The sequence below is a fragment of the Castor canadensis genome, chromosome 3 (genome assembly GCF_047511655.1).
Source record: "Castor canadensis chromosome 3, mCasCan1.hap1v2, whole genome shotgun sequence".
NCBI lineage: Eukaryota > Metazoa > Chordata > Mammalia > Rodentia > Castoridae > Castor > Castor canadensis.
The window spans coordinates 38658293-38680577 of NC_133388.1; the positions used below are offsets into that span (position 1 = coordinate 38658293).

Genomic DNA, 22285 nt, shown 5'->3' on the forward strand with positions numbered 1-22285 from the left:
TCCACTGGCAGTCCCTGGCGGTATCTACATGAACCCTGCAGAGTCTAAACTAAGAGACAGAAATGCCAACAGACTCAAGGTCCAATAGTTCTGCCAGGCTAGTCCAAGTTCACGCCCCAGCCACGGGTGGCCCTGACTTGCCTTCCTGTACTCAAGGTTGTTGGCTTTACTAATCAAGACTTTGACATTACTTGGAGAGGGATAAGCTGATTTTTACCTTTGTACTATGAAAGAAGGATTAGCTAAGCAAACTGATATTATAATCAAAACCCTAGAGAGACCGGTTGAGTCACTTGAGGGGTGTGTGTGTGTGTGTGTGTGTGTGTGTGTGTGTTGGGGGTATATACAAATATACTTTAAGTTCAGGTATCCACTCTAGACCAGTTATGCTCTAAAATGCCTCTGAGAGTCATTTACTTAGAATATATCTTCCCATAGAAACATGACCAAAGGCAATCAGTTTCCCAGACCCACAAGCCTGTAAAGATATTAACTGTTCCCATTTCAGACTTACTTGTGCCAGGTGCTGGTGGCACATGCCTATAATCCTAGCTACTTGAGAAGCAGAGATCAGGAGGATAGTGGTTGAAAGCCAACCTGGCAAGTAGTTTGCAAGACACTATCTCAAACAAAACAAAACAAAACATAGAACAGGCCTGGGGGCGGGGGAGGGGGGGGAGGGGGGAGCTCAGTTAGTAGGTCATGTGCTGAAAAAAAGAATGAGCAGCAGAGCAGAGATTTCCATTCTTGTCCAAAAACATCATCCTGCCCCGTGATGAGGACGAAATGTTAAGGGTGTAATACAGCCTGGAGGCAAGTGACTCAGGTGAAAGGGCAGTCAGGTGTGATGGTGCGTACCTGTAATCCCAGCTACTCACAAAGTAGAGGCAGGAAGATCTCCAATTCAAGGCTAGCGCTGGCAGAGTTACTGAGACTTTGTCCCAAAAACAAAATAAAAACAAAAAATGTACTGGGGGCATGGCTCAAGTGGCAGAAACTTGCCTAGCGTGTGCAAGGCCCTCAGTTCAAACCCCAGTACTGCAGGACAGGTATGGGACAGAGAGGAGAGTTAGAGGTCCAAGATTTGTATCATCCATTGGTGTGGCATATGAAGAGGAAGAACAGAAGGGAATGCCATATAAGAGCTTAGTAAATTGCTCAGAATTTGGTCTTAAAACCAAAAAAAGCTACCTTGGGATTCACTCCACATGAAAGTCAGGAAATTCATCTTACTAAAAACGTACTCTCCCAGCTCCCTCCCTCTGACTTCTGCCCAGAAATGATTCCTGCAGTGAGGTGAGGTGAGGTGAGGTGAGGTGCTCCCTGGGACTCACCTTGTCAGCCAGAAGCTCCCTTATCTTGCTGGCCTGTAGGCGGAACCGGAAAAGTTGCGTTTCCAGAGCCAGGCAGCGTTTCTGCCAGTCTATGCTAGCCCGGGTCTCCACCTTGACCTCTGCCATGATGGAATCAACTTCTGGAAATTCCAGGGAACTCTAAGAAGCAACACACAGAGAGAGGAAAAGATAAGTGTGTGTGTGTGAGGAGTTACTTGGGGAAAGGAGGAAGAGGAAGGGCCCAAAGAAAGGACAGAAAAAACAGCGCTGGGGAAGGGAGGTAGCCACCGCTCTGCTGCTGCGTTCCCACCTTTCAGAGCTCAGCGGGAGCCGCTCCAGCCTAAGGCAGCTGAGCTACTCAGGAAGGTTCGAAACCTGAGAACCTAGAGGTCTCGTTTTTTTTTTTTTTGTTGTTGTTGTTGTTTTACAAAAGTGAAAAGGAGGGCTTGTTTTTCGTCGGATTATCCACTCAGCCACCACTTATGTGCTAGACACTGTTCAGGCACTGGAAATACAAAAGTAGAGAGGGCCCTGTCTTTGAGTTTTTTAAGGAACTCTTAGGAAAGTCTAATTACAAGATTACAATGTAATTGCAAATGCCCTACATATGTGGATAAATGGGAGCAGGGAAGGGCTGACTGTGGGGTGGGTCCTGGTTTTAGGAAAATGTGGGTAACACATTCACCCAATGTCACAGAGCTTACTGAAGGCAGAATGCTACTCCCACTTCAGTTCTGATTCTAAAAAGTGGAAATATGATGTTTTAGATTTCCTTGACAATTTTCAATTTGCTAGTTATCATCCAATCATCTTGCCAGGAACAGATTCTCCTCTGCCCCTCCCTTTCAAGTGTGAAACCCAGAAAACTGCTATTCTGCCACAGCCTCTGAAGAAAGCCACCTATAACATCCCCAGCCAGAGAATTTGCCCAGGTGCCTTCTGTATGCAATTTAGAGAAGAAAAACTGGGTCAAGGATGAGAAAAGGAAGAAGCATGTATGAGAGTGCCTAAGATAGGAGAGAGAGGAACAGGTGAGCCTGAAGGAGAGGAGGGCTGGAAGACACACACCCCATCATGTAAATCCTCCCAGGGTAGTGATTACTCTTAGAAACAATCTTAAATTTAGTCTGCCCCAAACTATGATGTATGCTCACCTACTATTTAATGATTTTTTTCTTTCAATACTGGGGTTTGAACTTAGGGCCTTGCATTACCAGCTCTTTTCATGTTGGTTATTTTTGAGATAGGATCTCATTTTATGCCTGGGCAGGCCTGGACCACAATTCCATTTGTGCTTCCCTGTAGCTGGGATGACAGGAGCACGCCACAGTGCCTAGCCATTGGTTGACATGGGGGTCTCACAAACTTTTGCCTGGGCTGGCCTCAAACCATGATCCTCCTCATCTCTGCCTCCCAACTAGTTGGGATTACAAGCGTGAGCCACTAGACCAGCAGTATTAGATGATTTTAAGAAATGACTGTTCATTTTTTTTTCTTTTCTGGATGGGACTGGGGTTTGAACTCATGGTTTCACGCTTACAAAGCACGCAATCTACCGCTTGAGCCATACCTCCAGACCATTTTGCTCATTATTTTGGAGATGGGATATTGAAAACTATTTGCCCAGGGTTGGCTTTGGACCATGATGCTCTCAATCTCAGCTTCCCAAGTAGCTAGGATTAGAGGCATAAACCATTGGCACCTGGCTAACACCTGTTAATTTTTTTGACAATATTTTTTAACTCATTTGTTACAGATACTTAGGATATACAGGTAAGAAGTATATACTTTGGGGAATCTACTTTAAAATATTCCACATGGTAAAGGGAGGGATGATATATATCAAATAAGATTTGCCAAAATGTTGAACTGGAGTTGTGGTTCAGTGTAAAGTGGATATACAGGTAAGAAGTATATACTTTGGGGAATCTACTTTAAAATATTCCACATGGTAAAGGGAGGGATGATATATATCAAATAAGATTTGCCAAAATGTTGAACTGGAGTTGTGGTTCAGTGTAAAGTGGATATACAGGTAAGAAGTATATACTTTGGGGAATCTACTTTAAAATATTCCACATGGTAAAGGGAGGGATGATATATATCAAATAAGATTTGCCAAAATGTTGAACTGGAGTTGTGGTTCAGTGTAAAGTGTTTGATGATTTTTTGAAACTAAATAATGGGTTTGTAGGAGTTTTTATATTAGTCTATACTTGAACATATACCTAAAATTTAACACATGGGGGGGTGTATTCAACTCAGCTAACTTTTATTTATTTGGAAGTACTAGGGCTTGAACTCTGGGTCTTGTGCTTGCTAGGCAGGTACTCTACAGATTGAGCCATGCACTCATCCCAAATGTGTTGTGTTTTTAAATCCCCTTTCCCTTCCTCAAGAATCATATGGCCTCAGAAAACCCAGCCACACTTTGTACTATTAATCAAACACTACCTTGCAGCAATGGTGAGCCTCTCTGGTTGGTTAGTCACTAATATGGCTTCTTCCCTCACCTATCACTTTCACCAGTACCTTTCTTTCGTTATGTTCTACAGAGAGCCGTGATTTATGGAGTCCTTCCTTATTGTATAACAGGCTCCTTCTGCCTCTCTAACCCTCCCATACTATAGACCATAGGTAGACACTACTGTTCACACTTACAGGAAAGCACACTGAGGGACAGAGAAGCTAAATAAATAATACAGACAGTTCCACAGCTAGTAAGGAGTGGAGCTGAGATTCTGGTTCCAAATCCTTGTTCTTAGCCACTGTGCTCTTCACCCATCCAAAAAATGAAAAGACGCTGGGGTAAAGGCTGGGTTAAGAGTGCTTGCCCTGGGTTTCCCTTGGTACATGAAGGAGAAAAGGAAAAAGAGGGAGGAGGAAGAAGAGGAAAGAGGAGGAAGGAAGGGAGGAAGGACGAAAGGAAAGAAGAGAGGAAGATAGAGAAAGGAAAGCATTCTGATTCCATAATCAGTGAGGTAAATTGTTAAGAATGAAAGAACTGTTTTATAAAATCTTTCAGAAGACTTAATACTAAGATAAATCTATATTCCAGATTTTCTAGGGCATCCAAGCTCAAGTATTCTGCTACAATAAACCTCAATAAACACAGAGAGTTGGCATGTGTCCGGGTTTTTCCTTTAACTTTCTATTTGTGTCAATAAACCTGGAGAGAAGGGCCCAACAATTAAACCACTGATGGGTCTGGTGTCTGCTTCTTCCGGCACTGGGCTCTTCAGAACAGTGGACACATGACCTCAGCCCAGAACTGTCACTCTAAACAATCCCAACATTGTGACCTCCCAGCCATCCCCACCTCAAAAGACTGGGACCAACTAGAACGAGCAGGAAGACAAAAGACAAAAACAAAACATGACCTTCTCTAAGATCACAGCTGAAAAGACAAAACAGAACCTTGTAGGCCCCCCAGAAGGCTGGGAGGCTTCACATTTGATTTTCCTAGTCCTTTGGTGTAATTTTGCTTTTTCTTCCATAAACAAAAAAGGTGGCAGATCTGGGACTAGGACCTGGGAGTCTTGCAACCTAACCCAGGGCTCAGAATTACCTAATAAAAGCACCCAAGTAAAACCAAGAGGCTGGAGGGAAGAGGGGTGACACAGAAGACAAACTTTTGTGTACTTGAATTTGATTAATTTTAATAGCCTCTTATTGTCAAAACTGTTGCTGAGATTCCAGAGAGTGAGGGAAAACCAAAATAAAAAAATCCCAGGACTTCTGAAATAAAATGTTTTTAGTTTCTGCCTAGCCTTGATATCTGAGATTACACCTAGGCTTTAAGGGGATGATTTCTCCAATCACGAATCTTCATGGCCTCACAGTTGGGACTATCAACTGGTTTCTTTAATCCTCTCCCTGCCTGGGGGATGGCTGGCAAATTCCCAGGAGGCTGAGACTCGTGCTAGGCTTGCCTCGGCATGTGAAGGGAGCTAAGAGGTTTGGAATCAGATCTGGAGCAAGGTGCATACTGCCAAGCCCAAGGCTGGAGGCTCTTCCGGCAGAAGCAGGTGGTTGAAGCAAAAGCTATAAAACAAGCGATATTAAGGGAAGACACTAGTAAATTGAACCTAGCCTACTAAGTCACCTTGCACTTGTACCTCCCCAAAAGATGTGCAAGGATGAGCAGAAATGAATATCTGACATTTGCAGAATGGCTCTTAGCTTTTCAGAACATTGCAACATGTATATTTACTCATTATCCACAAGATAGAGGACAAGTACAGTTGTTCCAATGAGCAGATAACATATCATATGTGTGACCAGCTAGAAACACAGAGCTAAAGACAGCAGAGCTGCGTGGAGAATCCTGCTCTCCCAACATCCAGAACATTCCTCTTTCCATGAGGGTGCTTCAGTAGTGGTAGCAGACATCTCGTGCTACCAGGCTTGCCTAATACAAACACATCATTAATGGCAAAATCAGATGGGACAGGCTGGGGATGTAGCTCAGTGTCACAGCGCGTGCTTAAAATGTATGAGGCCCCAAGTTTGATCCCCCGGGGGCCGGGAAGGGGTGAGAGATGGGGAAATGCAAGTGGAAGCAAGCTGGGAACAAAACCCAGCTCAGCTGTTTTTTGTTTTTGTTTTGTTTTTCATTTTTTAGGTTGCAAAGCTCAACACACATACGTAGGAAGACTAGCATAAGAAATCTGTATGTGCCCCCCATCCAGCCACAACTCAGGGCCACTCCTGTGAAACCTAGTTCTCTTGATTTCACTGGTACCCAGAATCCTAAACTGTTTGGCAGTTGAGTCAGGTGACCACCATGGTCTTGCCACCTGCTCTGAAGCTGCCCATATTCTCCAGCACCCTGGACTGAAGTGTTACAGAGGTCAGTAGGGCTGGGCCTCAAAGGCAGGGCTGGGAATAGGACAGGTTGTGGGGAAAATGCACAAGGAATCTTTTGGTGACTTCAGACTCGAGGCCTGCATCAGAGAAAATACAAACTTGACCTGGGATCTCTCAGGAAATTTTAGGAATTTGACAAGAAACTATTAAAATGCTTAGATTAAATTTAATTCAAGCAATCTTTGTTAAGTCTCTTTATCTTCATTAAGATGTATAAAGATCCTCTGGCTTGCAAGCCTCAAGCCTAGCGTCTCCCGGCAGAGAGAGCCAATCAAACAGGAGCCGAAAGGAAAGAAGTCAGAGGTCACTGCAGACCCAGGATAGCACACAGCTCTCAAGGACATCAGAGGCATCAGAAGGAAATGGGGGTTGGGTGGGGAAGAAGACAATGGGGCCTCTCATTACTGTTCACTCCCTGAATGTGGGGACCTTTTGTGATTTCCACTTCTTAGAGATGGACTACCATTTAATCTGAAAGTGCTGCCTCTTCTAATAGAAGGTGGACTACCTGCCCAACTGTGGTAAAGGAAGAGCCCTGGTCTCCTTCTGAGGATGGAGCTGGGAGGAGGGTTGAGCAGACACAGGTAGGTACAAGTCAATGCCCTCTGATCTCAGCAATGTCATCTGATCAAGCCAATGACGTGCAACTACCTCTACTGGGCATAAGCATCACATTTCAGAGAGTGTTAGAGGAGACAAAGGAAAAGGTAAGCAGGAGAATGCAGGACAGTGACTCAGTACTAGCTTTCTGTGAAGTCACCCAAAACAGGGCCAAGGGAATGTACAATGTGTTCTCCAGTCTCTGGGGAGCAGAGTTCAGCACACAGATACACAAGCCTCATAGATTTAAGAGGAATACAAAGGATCAAGGGAGGGGCTCAAGTAGTAGAGCACCTGCCTAGGAAGCAGCAGGCCCTGAGTTCAAAGCCCAGTCCAGCAAAATAAATAAGTAAATTATATAGGCATATAAAGAGAACTACATAATAGATGAGTAGAATGGGAGGGACATACTTCTCTCCCTTAGCTGGTGACTTCTGAAGAGGGAAGAAGAGGCAGTACATTTTTTCAACTCAATCACTAGTTTCAATGAGTTTGGGACCACAGGGTGCACCCCCTCATAACCTAGGTCTGAGTAGGTCCCCTCATGAATCTGAGGGTAGGGGGCCAATGGACAGATGACCAGTCACCACAGCTGGAATTTAGAAGGCTTATGTTTTGAGTCTGGCCTCTTCCACTCTAGTTATATGACCTTGGGCAAGTCATGACTTTTCTGGGTCTAGTTTCCCCTTTTGCACAACAGGGATAATAACAAACGCAGCAACGCTGCAATGAAGGTCTATAAGGTGCAAAATGATGGATCAGCACCATACAGCGTCTGACGCGGAAGACAGCGCAGAAAGTTTGATGATGAGTTGATGACTCTTCCGTTGAAAGAGTTATTCCAGTGACCTTTCCAGCGTTCTTTCTAGAACCAAGGCTCTGCCGGGAAGTTTTACAAGGTGGATTCACGGTAAAAGTTTATGGAGGAGATAACCTGGCAGGGAGCAAGCCAACATGAAGAGGAGTCTACTTCCAGAGCAGGATCTTCACTGCCTCAGTCGCCCCTCCTCCGTGAGGGACCGCTGATTCCCCCAGGACCGATTCCTCTATAAGACTGCTAGGACACAAAGCCCCTGATGTCATTCGGCGCCCAACCTGTTTAATTCCCTGCTTGGCTGACCTGTCCCTAGAAGTCGCGTCTGACCCATAAGGGCTCCTGAGAGAAACCTCCAGAATTTCCATTAGAAATAACCTGTGATGGGGTGGGGAGGGGTGACAGCGAGCGGGCACCGCACAGACTAGGTGGAAGCCTGCACGTACGTCCCGAGAGCTCGTCCAAGGAGCAACTGGATCGAGCCGGTCCCCAAGGGCGGGTCCTCCCCAGGAAGGCTGGTGCGGGCCTGGCGATGCGGGGCTCCCGGCTGTCCCCGCCACCCGAGCCGGCTCCCAGGTGGGGAGGCACCTGCTGCGGATCGCCCTCGCGGTCACGGCCGCGGGCCCCTCCGCACGCTAGCACAGCGCCCGCCCACTACCTAACCCGGCCCAGGGCGCGGGGCCGCTCACCTTCCGCGAGCTGCGGGGCGTCCTCCCCGCGCACCCGGCACTCGGGCGCCCAGCGCGCGCCGCCGCCGCCGCTGACCTTGCGTCGCTCACGCCCGAGTCCCGAGCGGCCGCCGGGTCTCCGCTCCCCGGCTGCAGGGGTCGCGGTGGGCGGGGCGGGAGAGGCCAGGGCCGGGAGGGGCGCCGCGCACTCGCTGCACAAAGCCGGGTCTCGCCGCCCCGTGCGCCGCTCCCTCCCTCTCCTTAAAGGCCGAGCGCCCAGCGGCGCTCCGCAAGGCTCGCGGACAGGCACAGGAAATGACCTCAGCAGGCTCCAGCCTCCCGCCGCTCCGCACCGCGGGGCTCGTCCTGGGGGTCCCCGGGGCGGTGGAGGGTGCCCCGCTCGCAGCCCCGGGCTCCCTGCCGAGGCCGCACCGGATGCCGCAAGGATCTATGAAGTGCCCGGGAGAGCGTGGGACTCTCGCAGGTTGGGGACAAGACGAAACCCTCCCCCTGAAGGTGGTTCCAGCATTTGGCCACCTGTGAGAATGTAACGCCCCATACTTGGAACAGAAGTCCTTATTTCAGACAGCCGCTCCGTAGATTGCTAGTTTGGAGAGAGAGAAAAAAAGAAAGAAAGGAAAGGTCGCCACAGCCTAGAGTAACTTGCTTGCTTCTGTGTGTGTTGCTTACTTTAAAGAAGGCCAGGAAGCCAGAAAGGTAAGGAGGACGCTAATCAGCGAGCCCTTTTCCTCAAGCATTTGCAGCCCCTCGGCTCATCCAATATAATCCCAGAGGGGACTGGGCACTCAGCGTTTGGTTCAGGGGTGTGAGATAAGGAAGATGCAAAGGAGGGAAGACAGGGAAGGAAACGTTTTTCCAAGCGGCTTTCCTGCCTGGAGGTGTTGCTCAAACCAGAGGTCCTGGGTTCGATCCCCAGCACCAAAACCAAAAACAAAACCAAACCAAAAAAATCCCGGGCGCCTGTGGCTCACTTCTGTAATCCTAGCTACTCAAGAGGCAGAGATCAGAAGGATCGCGGTTCGAAGCCAGCCGAGGCAAATAGTTATGCGCCATCCTATCTCGAAAAAAATCCATCACAAAAAAGGGCTGGTGGAGTGACTGAAGGTGTAGGCCCTGAGTTCAAACCTCAGTACCGAAAAAAAAAAAGAAAGAAAGAAAGAAAAGGAAGGAAGGAGAGAAGAAAGAGAAAAAGAAGAAAGGAAGAAGAAAAAAAAAAATCAGAGCTTTCTTCCCCAGTCCTACAGACTCAGTCTAGGCCAGAACCTAAGCAAAACAACACAAGAGCTGATTTTTCCCAGAGGGTATTGGAAGACACTCCAGGCACCAGTGAAAAGTCCCTGGCCCCACCCCAGGTTTGAATCTGAATTTCTGGGGGTGGGGCTGGGAAATTGCCCATCAAACAGCTTCCCAGGTGATTCTCATGCACAAATTTTGAGAGCCCAGGTACTAAGGAAAGCTGTCAGTTCTGGGCCATTAGAATCCAAAGATTGAGCTTGCAGATTGCTTTATGGCTCTGGAGGTTGAGGTAGACCAGCCCCATTTTGTGGGATGCTGGCCTTGCCAATAGCCCTAAAGCAAATTCTCTTGATTTGGGAAAGGAAAAGTTCACTTATTCACTTAGAATAGGTAATCATACAGGTAGCATAAATTTCAAATAATACAGAGGGCTAAAAATGAAAAAGAAAGCTTCCTCCTGTCCCCAGTTCCCCAGATCATCTCTTCCCAAACAAAACTATTGTTGTTTTTGTGTGTATCCCTTCAGTAAGTGTATGTAGTATTCAAGTATTTTTAGATACATGTGTATTTATGTACACGCATTTACATCCACCCTTTTAACACTAAGCAGTCCTTGCTTTTTTCTCCTGACATTTTTTGCTGACTCTTAAGTATGACAGAGTAGTGCACGTTAGAGCTGCCTTGCTTTTTAAAGTGATTTCCTAATATTTGTGATAATGAATATTTCGCTTGTTTCCAAACTCTGCTTCTTGTATACCTTGCTGTGATGAAAACATTTGTACATACCTCTTGGTTCACACACGTGGTTGCCTTTACAGTTTAATGCTTAGAAGAGAAATCACTGGCTCTAAACACAATGCAATTTTTAAATTTCAATAGGTGCTAGCAAATGGCCCTCCAAGGACCCTGCACCACCCTACACTCCAGTCAGTGTGTCCCAGTGCTCTTTTGTTCCCTGCAGTCTGCCCCAAAGAAGTGATTTAGCACCAAGTACACAAACCTTTTGAAAGGGAAAATTAAACAAATTAGTGTGTGTGTGAGGATTTAAAAATACTATTAGCACACAGAAAGACTTCAAAAAGTGTTAGTGTGCCCCAACAGACAAATAAATTACAAAGCAAGTGACTTCCCACTTGCTTTGGATCCTCTTTAATCCCAACTCTGTAAATTTGGACGTGTTCCTTACCAACTCTAGGACTCAGTTTCTTTTTTATTTGAGACAGGGTCTTGCTATGTTGCCTAGGCTAGCCTTGAACTCCTGCTTCTGTCTCCTAAATGCTGGTATTACAGGCCTGTACCACCATACTCTTATCTTTAATGCATGAATCATAATCATCTCTCTGGGGTTGGTTTGAAGATTAAGTAAGATAATAGGGTTACATAAATTTTGGCATCCAACAATTGTTTAATAAGCGATGCCTATTTTTCTCCTTGTGGTTGGGAAATGTCATCTTTGTTCTCAATAACCATGTGCTCAGGGTAGGAGTGTTGGCTTTTTGAGGGAGGGTCTTGCTATGCAGCTCAGACTTGATCCTTCGGTGAGAGTGTTAGTGTTACAGACAGCACCACCATGCCCTCTTATTTTGTGTGTGTGGTACTAGGATTTGAACTCAGGACCTCACGTTTGCTAGGCAGGTGCTCTGCCAGCCCTTTTTTTGTGATGGGTTTTTTGGAGATAGGGTTTCTCAAACTATTTGCTTCCAACCTCAATCTGCCTACTGAGTAGCTCAGATTACAGGTGTGGGACACCAGCGCCTGGCTTCTCCCAACTTTCTTTTTTGAAATTTTCAATCTTAACAGAAATTGCAAAAATAGTACATTAACTACTTCTATACACTTCAGGAAGATTTACCAATTAACATTTTAAGCATTTAATTGTAACATTTAATCATAACATGTTAACATTTACTTTTATTTCCTCCCATATATAAGTGTGTGTCTGTATATATATCCTGAACTATTTGAGAGGTACTTGTACACACCATGATTCTAAACTATGAAGCATGTACCTCCTGGGAACAAAGGTGATTCCGGATATTATCGAATTCAGGAAATTTAACGTTAATGTAATACAATCTACTACATGGGCTATATTCAAATTTCGCAAGTTGTCCCCCAAATGCCCTTTATAGTTGTGTTTTGTAGTTCTATTTGTTATTAGTCCCTACCTAGTTCTCACCAGAGTGAATCAATGGCCAGAGAAGATCAGGCTCTTCATGCTTCCAGAGGGAGATCGGCTCCCACAGTGGGACCCTGGTATAATAGGCCAGCGGGGACTACTTGAGGGACACTGGGGTTGTCCCTCCAGCCTTGTTTGCTGAGGTTGCCTCCTCTCCCTGACTCCATCCACCCCATGAAGGCATCCTGGGAAGGTCCTGCTGCCCCCCTTCGAAGGATCCTCTGGTTGGGTTTCTGGTGTCTTCTCCTCCCCTACTTGTCCCCAGTCAGCAGAGGCAGTTGTTCTGGCACCAGGGAGGCCTAGATCCTGGAGCACCCTAAACCACAGCCCTGCTCCCCACCCCCATGCTAACCCACCCCAGGAATGAATCCCTGTGGACCTCTCTGCTGGCTCACCTCTAACTTAACTCTGGGTTTAAAGGTTAGGGTGTTGCAAACACTGTCTTTTCCCCACAGTTCTTCTTTCTTAAAGGCACCTTTTATGTAAGCTTTGCACAAAACTGGGACTAAGGGCCAAACTGTGAGCACTGGCTATATTCAGACAATAACAACAGCTGACATTGATGTCCTTCTCTTCTCACCTTTCCTCTCTTTTGTTCATTTATGGAGCTGACTTTGAAGTTGCTATAGGTACTGTATTGATGCCTCTGACTACAAGTTGAAAGAACCCACCTTTTTGCATCCTGCTTCAGTCTGTCCTACTATGAAATGAGAAAATTGTTTCCTAGTACAGCTACCCTTGAGAACAGAATAGTTGGAAGTTGAAAGAACAGGCAGGATCATGAGGGAGTTGCTATAGCAGAGGGGGGTTTTGGAAATCTGAAAGAAAAACACCCTCTTGGGACTGATTTTGGCTGTGATAGGAAAGGGAAGAGAGCAAGTAGGAATGGGGTAAGAGCTGGGGCCCCAGAAATCTCCTGGATTATTCAGAACCCTGAAGGTATCCATGAAGAAGTGGTGCCCACCACCACATCTAGAGTTCATTTCTGTTAGAGTTTGAGCTCAGGGCCTTGTGCTTGGTGGGCAGGCGCTCTACCACTCCACCAAGCCCTAGAACTCATTGCTGTTGGACATTAGCTTATTATTGCAAGTGACCTGACAATGAAGGGTAGAGCAGAGAGATGGAAATAATGTCATCATGTGCTCTTCATCAAGGCCTCAGTTGTGAGAGGGAATGAGACCTGGATAGGCACCCATTGTCACCTGGTCTGAACCAACATGGCCCTTTAGTGATAGGTTCTCTTATTAACAATTACAGGACATTAGAGGTGAATGGAGGACATTGTCCTCTGTCCTATAACCTCCTACAAGTCAGATATTAAAAGTGGCTAAGGCCAAATTCTGCCAAACATACATGTATTGGCAAGCAGACATAACACAGTCACCTAACCTACTTGAAAGTAGGCAGGCAGTTGGCCTGGTCTGGTGCTTACATCTCGTTCATGCGAGGGCAGTAAGGCCCAGATAATCTTTTTGATCAACTCCACATGTGAAAACCACTTATTTCACCAGTGAAAGATTATTTCTAGTATCTCTCAAGCACATTAAGCCCTTGGGTGTAGATTTTGATGGCCTTTGAAGTACTTATGTAACCAAGCTCTGGAGTGCACATTTCTGATTAGGCCACTTCATATCCTAACTCACTGCTCTAGGGTTTGGAGGAGGAATCAGTTTCTAAACATACTCTACCAAGTTTAAGCTTTTTTTAAAAAGTCAATTTCTTCTGAGCCAGTATAACAGCATTGTAGTCTGAGCCTGGTTTCAGGCCTGGACAGCACTGTAATAGAAAGAAAAGGAACATGGGAATTGGCAAGACCCAGCTTTATTACTTAGGTGGTGATGTGATCTGAGTTAATTCTTCATTTGTAGAATGGTGATAGTAATAATTCTTGCTACTCAAGGTTGTTGAGAGAACTAAGTGAGAGAGTATGGTATCTGTCATATAATGGGTGTATAAATGGTAGCTTTAACTGTTCAGTTTTTAAACCAATGTTTGCTGGAGGTCTAATACCAGATTTTCTACTAAGTCTGGGGGTAGGGTAACAAAGATGGTCAAGAGCTGGTATCTGCTCTCAAAAGGGGCTCTTTGGATGTGAGAGCGATCTGGTTGTGACATCTGTCACCCCATTAATCACCAGAGTTGATTCAACTGATCTGGCTGATTAGCCAGATATCCCTTTCTTCCCTCACTGCTTGATATGCGTCCCTCCCAAAGCTGTGCACTTGGTTGAAGAGGATGACCATCCACGATGGAGGAGGACTGTTATTCTGTCAAGGGTATAAGACACTGTGCTCCCTTGCTAGAACCTCCAAACCAGCTCTCAAAGAGCGCTCTGTTGCAAGGCTGCAATAGAAAGCAGATGGCTGGAGCATCAGGAATAACTCTAGTAGGAGAACTGTGAAGTGTTGGACAATTCATCTTCCCATGAAACCCTACTTCCCAACCCCACCTGTTTTCTCCAAGCTGAGTGCTAAGCTCCAAAGAGACTCCCTCCTGTTTCATCAAAACACTCCCAAGTCAAAGTAGCCTTCCTTCTGCTTACAGGGCCTGGTTGTGTTGAAAAGAGAAGAAAAGGAAAAGGAAGGGGGAAGGGTGGGGCGAGGAAAAGAGAGAAGGGGGAAAGGGATCTCAGACTCCCAGGAGCCCTAGGGCCAGTCCTAGTCCAGCCTCTGCCTCAGAGCCAGGGGTAGAGTTTGGTAGCCAATGTGTCACAGAGAAGTCAGGAGGTTCCAAGCTGCTGAATCTTTAGGAGCAGCTGGGGTAACCATGGGTTGAATCAGAGAATCTTCAGGTCACTATCCAAGTGGGGCTAAGAGGACACTGACTGGGCATGCAGGGTAGGTAGTCACTGAGATGGTCCAGAGGCAGAATCCTTAGTGTGTGTGTGTTGGGGGTGGGGTAAGAGAAGGTGTCCTAAGTTTAGCATTCACTCTTCTTCCATTTATTCATTCGGTTACTCACTAACACATAGTTATTAAACACTTACTAGTTTCCAGGCACTGAACTAAGAAGGCAAGTATGGCAAGTGTGACCCGATGAAACTCTGGGCACAGGCTTTAGAACTAAGACATGCTTGCCTGGAATCCTGGATCTTCCCACAACATGAAACTGATGCAGTGACCACAAGCTATCTCTGCACTGTGCTGTGGAGCCACAGAGTCAGCAGAGGATGGGGGAGCAGTGATTTCTTTTTAAAACAGGGATCAGAATTCTTTCCCTAGAGGGCTGTTAGAAGGTGGAATTAAAGGTCTTGCCCCAGTGTCTGACATATTATAGGTATCTAGTAACTATTGTTAAATGAGGAGGGATCTTGAGGATATAAAGGTATAAAAGACTAGCAGAATATCTATAAGCCAGGGACTTGGAAGCTAACAAAAAGAAGTAGGGTAAGCCGGGCACTGGTGGTTCATGCCTGTAATTCTAGCTATTTGGGAGACTGAGATCAGGAGGATCACTGTTAGAGGCTAGCCTGGGTAAATAGTTCATGAGACTCCCATCTCCAAAAGAACCACAGCAAAATGGACTGGAGATGTGGCTCAAGTGGTAAAATGCCTGCTTGGCAAATATAAAGCCCTGAGTTCAAAACCCCAGTCCCACCAAAACAAAACAAAAAACAAGAGTGGGAGGGAAAGAAGTCTGGTCAAGAAAGATTCCAATGAGGGGGTAGATAGTGATTCCAAGTCTAACCTCACATCCTAAAATCCCAAGGGCACTGATTAAAAATACAGATACCAGATCCCACTTGACCATTTAGATTAGCAGGCCTGGGGTACTGTGTTTTCTGCCCCTTGGGACCTGTAGGGTGTCTGTGTTAACTAACAGGCCATGATACTATGACGCTTTGGGATCTTCTTGAGAGCTCCGGGGGTTGGGGGACATGGGGCAGAGTTGATATAATTTCATCATATTTTAATGCAAAATGATCCATCCAGTGGAGCTGTGGACTTTGTAGGCATAACAAGCCAGAGAGAGGCAGAGAGAAGGGAAATTGAGTTGGGGGCTGAAGAGCTTAGGGAATGAGGACCAGGTGAATTCAGCTGTATAACTGGACTCTACATCATTTTAGAGATTGCAGCATCATGATTTTATAACAGCTATTTTATTTTTCCATCAGCTTTCATCAAAGATGAAAACAATGGCTGCTCATATCAATCAGGGGGAGGGAAGAGCTGGGCAGGAAGTGGAGCCAAGAAGGTGGCAGCTTCTCCAGCAGTGGGAGGCCAGTGTAGGGAAAGACTCTGAAGTTCAAAGAAGCCAAGGAAACTCAGGCCAGTCAGGACGCTGACTATGGCCTTTGGATGACATTTAGCTCCATCTCTGTGGCACATATATGGCAGCTCTAGGTACTTGAGTTCTCAAGGTGATAGTGTATAGCCCCTGGTGTCCCGCTTCCTGAGTTCAAATTGCATTTCTGGCACTTAGTTCAGTTCTTGGAACTTAGTTAGCACTCAATAGATGCTGGTGGTTATTACTATTCTTCAGCTGATGACAGAACAGAAGCTGAAAAAAGTCTTTCTCCCACACCTACCTCATCCCCAAACTTAAACCACGTCTGAGTCCCCACCAGCTTGTCTTGGGGTTGAGCTAACAGTGCAAGAGGTCTGGCGAGCTATGGTTCTGCTTCACACACTGAAAACATGTTCTTTGCATGTCCACTGTGGGCCAGGCTGTCGGAGGAGTAGGAGCTCAGTCCAGAGTAGCTGGGCCTTAGAGGGCTTCTTGGCCTCTTCTCCTCTGACTGCTGCTTTCTCTGACAGGAAGAAGCCTCTAGTCTGGAGTGGGGCGACCTACAAGCAGGACTGTGAATGCCAGTCTGGCTCAAGCCACTACTTTTGATCTAAGGGCAGTCTCAGAAAGTCCTTGTGCCTCTGTTCAACTGTGAACAGGAGCAGGGCCTTCATGGCTGCTGTCACCAGCCTGGGGATACAGTATTGATGTACATGTCATGAGGGCCTGGCTCTAGGAAAAGGGGTGCTTCTGTAGTGAAAACACATTGTTAACTTATGTGAGAATTGCCAGATGGGAGGAGAGGCAACTTCACCAAACACACCTGGGACACAGCCAGCCATCCCAGGGCACTGAGAACAAGTAGAATCTCTCTAATCTCACTCATCATTGAAAAACAAAAATGAAAAGCCAGTATTTATTGAGGGATGGCTATGTTCTAGGCAGCTGTTAAACATTTTATAAGGAATTAGAAAGAATAAGAACCTTTAAAAAAAGGAAAGGAAAATATTTTCCAAGGAATGATTTTTTTTTTTTAAGTTTTAGCAAGAATTTATTTTAGTATAATGGAATGAAGTAGGGAGAAGTGGAAGAAGCATTTCCTGAGACTAAAGATTCCTAAGGAATGGTCTTAATTCTCTGTGCCTGAAGTTATTATTACCTCCATTTTACAAATGGTAAACTGAAGCTCCCAAAGGCCCGTTGACAAGATTAAGTTCAGATAACAAGTTCAGTGGCCAAGCTCAGATTTAAGCCCTTCTCTGCCTGACTCCAAAGATTATGTTCTTAGCCACTACTTCAGGAATGCATGCATCCCCTGCAGGGCACTTTCCAGGCTGGGTGATTGTAATGAGTTAGCGAAGTTCCCCGGATTCACAGAAAAGGGAAGTGAAATGCATGGATCAAATGAGAGAAGCTGGCCATTGCAGTTCCCCTCTCCTACTCTCAGTGGTTTAAGCAGGAACCAACAGGCCTGCTATCTCTGATTAGTCAGGACTTCACCTTGTTGCACTTCCTGTCATCGTGCTCAAGCTCAGGTTTTTAGGAGGAGTGTCAGGGCTCCTATTCTCCGGGGCACTCTTTCCCTGCTCTTCTTTGTGAAGGGGGTCAGTTCAGATTTAACTGGTCTTCCCAAAATCCTGGGCATGACCTTTGGAGAGATGGGAGGCTATCTTCTAGTGCCATCTAGTGGTCAGGAAGGCTTGTTTGATTTCTTGAAAGACCCTGCGCTTGGTCTTTCTGACTCTTAGTCACCCCCAGGGCCAGATCCAGTTCCCTTCTGATCTGACCACTGCATGCTTTGGTCACCACTAAATGTAGGGGTTAATGAAGCTTTAAGCCCTGTTGTGTACTTTGTTCCTGTTATTTTTTTTCAGTTCTGGAAATTGGAACCAGGACCTCACACATGCTAGGCAAGTGTTCTCCTGTTCAATTTTATATTTTTTCAGGGAAGGAAGCGGGAAAACCTAGTGATATTAAAAGATCAGGGTAGAGCTGGGGATGTATCTCAGTGGTGGAGAATTGCCTAGCATGTGCCAGGCACTGAGTTTGAACCCCAGCAGTCACCAGGTTGGGGGGTAGTGGTGTTAAGACTAGGGTGAAGTAGGGAAAGATGGGGAAAGAACATTCTCCCTCTTCTCGGCTCCAGGCACCAAAATGTGTGTATGGCTCCAAAAATGTGTATGTTCTCCATCTTTGTAAAGAATAAGACCTAATGCAGCCTATACAGATATCACCACTGGTACTCATTCCAGGCAACCTGTCACCTAGGCATGTCACACAGGCAGGGGAAAAGAGACTCCTCTGCCAAAGCCTAAGCCATGGGTTGAAGATCATTTTTGCTCTTCCACAGATAAAGTAATGGGACACAGAGCTGGAGCCAGACTGCTTGACCTTATATTGTACTAGTGGCTTTGATCAAGTAGAAGTGAGCTTTGGAGTTTTCAGAGAAGTGGTATGGACAGTGCATTTTTTTAAAAGGTATTTTTATGTTTCTAGGTTCTGAATTCCCTGGTTTAGGTACAGAGGAGGACTACTAGTCCATTTTCATTTACAGAGTAAATACATTGTATAGGTGGCAGACAGATCTCATCCATAAGAAGGGAAGTTAGGGGTACAGTGGAACAGGCAGGTTCCTAGGATGGAGTGACACAAGGCAGCTGCTCCTTCCAAATACTACCACTGCCCCATGGCCATTGGGAAAATGCTCAGATTGCTTCTGGAATGCTCTGATCCTGAAACCATGAATTTTCTGGGCACAGGGGTTCATACTTGTATGGGCCCAGGATCTCCAGAGCAAAACACACTCCTAGGGGAAGATGTGCTTCTTTTGGGAAATAATATTTTTAGTGTTGCAATAAATTCACTTCAATACTGAAAATAAGTTTCCCCAAGCTAGTGGAATAATAACATACATATGTAGTAATGTAAGCAAGATAGGAAACCTTGTACAGAGGTGAGGCTCACTGAAATTTTTGAAGGGTCTTCTCCACCTCAAATCCCAGTATTTTGTGATCTTTGTGTCCTTTCTTGAGCTACATCATTGAATATTTCTCATAAGTCAGGTTAGGAGACGGATGAGTGGGTACTCCCAGTGTTCATAGCAGTAATAAGAGCAAAATAAAGGTTATACCCTAACTGCCCATCAATCAGAAAATAGTAAATCAAATATTATTATGGTGACTCATCTAAAAAATAAAATACTATGCAAGCATTAAAGGTGAAGAATTATATTATTGACATGGAGAGATACGCTTTACTTAATGTCAATGAAAATTTCTAAAAAAGTCTATAGAGTATGATTTATATAAAAATGTACACATATGGATATAAATGTAGGTGGAATATTTTTCCCCAGACGTTAACAGTAATTATCATTGGGTATAGAAATTTGATATAATAGTTTTTAGTATCTTGCTTTGTTCTTTTCCGTACTATGTAAACATTTTACAAGGAGTATGAATCATTTTTCTAATAAAGCTATTAAAATGTTTTGAAAGTATTGATTTCATGAGTAAGGGAGAAAGATGAGATTCAGGGAAGTTGACAAACAACTCAATAAAGCCACAACCTGCCAGTCCAAAAGCCAGAATGTACCCCCAGAACAACCCATCCCTTAACTTTAGTGCCAGCTCTTTGAGTCCTGCCTTCCACTAGTTAAGGTACTGGGGAGGGATATGGAAATACGACCTAGGGGAGTTGGTGGCCAATTTCAGATCAGAAGGACTCAGATGCTTCCGATATTGTCTGGATCTGTATTATCTCTTCCAAGCAATTAAGCTATGACCACAAGAGCATTACCGGACTCCTATTATACAGTGTGTTCTTGTGGTCTGGCAGTTGTTCAAGACTTGAATGAGCAGACACAAGTCTGGGGACAGAGTTAAGTTGGGCCCCTACTTTTAATCTAAGCTCATTTCACATCCTGACTGGGAAATGATGTTTTCACCATTTTCTCCACTTGAGAAAAGAAGGAACATGAAGCTAGTCGGGTGTGGCCCCGAGGCCACATGGATGGGAACATCATGGCCAGTGATTTTGAGGAGGAAGTGCTGAGCCTATCTTTCTTCTCTCTGCCCTTCTAACCCTTCCATAGCCACCCATGCTCATCCACACTCCTCGCTGAAGCACCAGACACCCTGGTGATCCTTCCTTCAACATTCTTAAGAGTTCTGGGGCACCATCAGCTCACTTCAGCTGGGATTGGGCTACATGGGGTCCAATGTTTTCCTAGAACATAAATTTGGATTTCAACTGTGAGAGATCAAGGATATGCTAGAGTATTAATCTCCTGTCATACAACTACACGGCACATATCACCACCAAAGCTGTCACTTCCCACATCTATACTTTACTGAAGAACATAGATGACCTTGACCAAAGCTGTGGGCAAGAAAGAGGGACAGGAGTCTTTTGACAGAAAGACATGTGACCATTTACAAATACTGGTCAGTTGTGAGCTAAAACCAGACAGTTTACTTTGCAAATAAAATGTGGCAGAGATAAAACCTGCCCATGGAATCAGTCCCATTGTAGAACCCAAATAACCGTATACCTTCCACTAGAGGGGAAATGTGAATTGAAAGCAGTCACGTGAGGTGTGGGGTAGTGCTGTTACAGACCATCTTGGATTGTTGTCACCTCCCATGTGCATAGATGTGTAGATCTTTAGCACAGTGCATAATGCATGAATGGCTGTTGAATGGAAGAAGTTCTTCAAAGTCAGGAGCCTGGCCCTCAAAACAGCACAGTGCTAGGCAAGAGAAGACACTACATACATATTTGCTAATTAATTAGTATCTGAGACTAATGAGATGCTAACTAAACAAATTCCCTAGGCAGGACAGACTCCATGGGATCTTTATCCAACCTTTCTGGAAGGTGGCAGAGTTCTAGAAGATCCAGGACACGGAGGGTAAAAAGAGTAGAGACAAGTTTTACCCTACCTTCTGTGAGGCAATCCACATACCTCGAGACCCCAGGCCAGCTTGCCTCTCAGCCAGCTTCTATGGGGAGAAACCCTTTGACTCAGATGTACAAAAGAGAAGATGTTTTTCCCTCTACTCTATCCCATAACCCAGGAGCTAGCAAGGTTGGAGATTGAGGCTTGGATGAGATGTTGTGATAGAAATTCTTAGCCTATTAATGTTGCCAACTCCCAAGATATCCTCCTGCAGTCACTGGGTCTGGCTGAAATTTCTCTTTGAACTGATATGGTAAGGTTGGGACAGGCACACATTGTCCCTTGGGAGAGAATGGCTTAGATAGCAGCATAAAAGCTCTTAGTTGGAAAGCCTTCTCTAACCAGGCTTCTTCTAACAATACTCCTTTGTCCCTCCTCAGGCAACTAAGCTACTTGTATCCTGGCAAAGGGAGGCACAGAGGGGAGGTGACCAGCTTGGAGTTGGGTTTTTAATCTCCAGGGCAGAAATTCTTTTAAATATGCCCAGCACCTGGATTGACTGCTTGGTGGGAAATGAGAGTAACAGAATGGGGCTGGAGTAGAGTAGGGGAGGAATGGGGCTCTCCCCCTGATTCCTAGGTTTCCTAGCCAACTCTGTCCCCTAAAAGATTTACAGTCTTCATAGTTCAACCCACAGTGGTGTGGTTTTCAATGTGTGTTCATATTCTCACTTTGACTTCTTTAGCTTTGGCCTTTTCTTCTCTTAATTTACCGCTTGTCTTATGAATCTGCCCTAATTTACAGGGTTGTCTCAGTGCATACACATTAATGTCTTAATGCTTTATGGATGAATTCACATTATTCAGAAATGTGAGTTCTTTATTTTCAGGCTCTAGGTGTTCAGTTCATGAGTATTGCACAGTCCTTATCCACTGCATTTTTCTTTTGATGATAAAAAGAGAGAAGGCATGACTTTCAAATATCCCCCAAAATAGCCAGGAGCAGGTCATATGCCTATAATCCCACCACTTAGGAGGCTGAGGCAGGAGGATCCTGAGTTTGAGGTCAGCCTGAGCTGCATAGTGAGATTATCTATCTATCTATACATCCATCATCTATCTATCTATCTATCTATCTATCTATCTATCTATCTATCTATCTATCTATCTATGTGTGTGTTCCCAAAGTAGGACGACACATTATTTTGAGATCTCTGTAAACGTATATATTCTTTCCCTCATGGACCTATAGATAGCAAATAATCTTATTAAATCTACAGTCACTATTCCCCCCCCATTTTTATTAGGATATATTCACTGTACAGGGGGAATTTATTGTGACAATTCCGAATCTACAGTCACTTTGATCATTTCCCCAGGGCCAAATGCCTCTTCTCCTTCCATGGTACCATTTTCCATCCCTCTGACATTTTACAAA

General features: G+C 45.2%; 1 protein-coding gene across 5 annotated transcripts in view; it reads right to left on the reverse strand.

The window, feature by feature from the left end:
* The window catches only part of Plekhh1 (pleckstrin homology, MyTH4 and FERM domain containing H1), a 44753-nt gene extending 36290 nt beyond the window's left edge, over positions 1-8463 (reverse strand). For 2 of the 5 annotated variants that reach the window (XR_012446129.1, XM_074067727.1), the window contains exons 1-2: positions 8307-8463; positions 1335-1493 (exon numbers count right to left, since the gene is read on the reverse strand). Coding sequence is in view for 3 of the 5 variants with exons in the window: in XM_074067727.1 (XP_073923828.1) it covers positions 1335-1460 (126 nt within the window). In the remaining 2 variants the exon portion in view is untranslated. Of the gene's footprint in view, positions 1-858; positions 935-1334; positions 1494-1644; positions 1667-8306 lie in introns of those variants that run through there. The other 3 variants (XM_020176512.2, XM_074067725.1, XM_074067726.1) reach the window with 3 other exon arrangements.
* Between the last annotated feature and the right edge of the window lie 13822 nt (positions 8464-22285).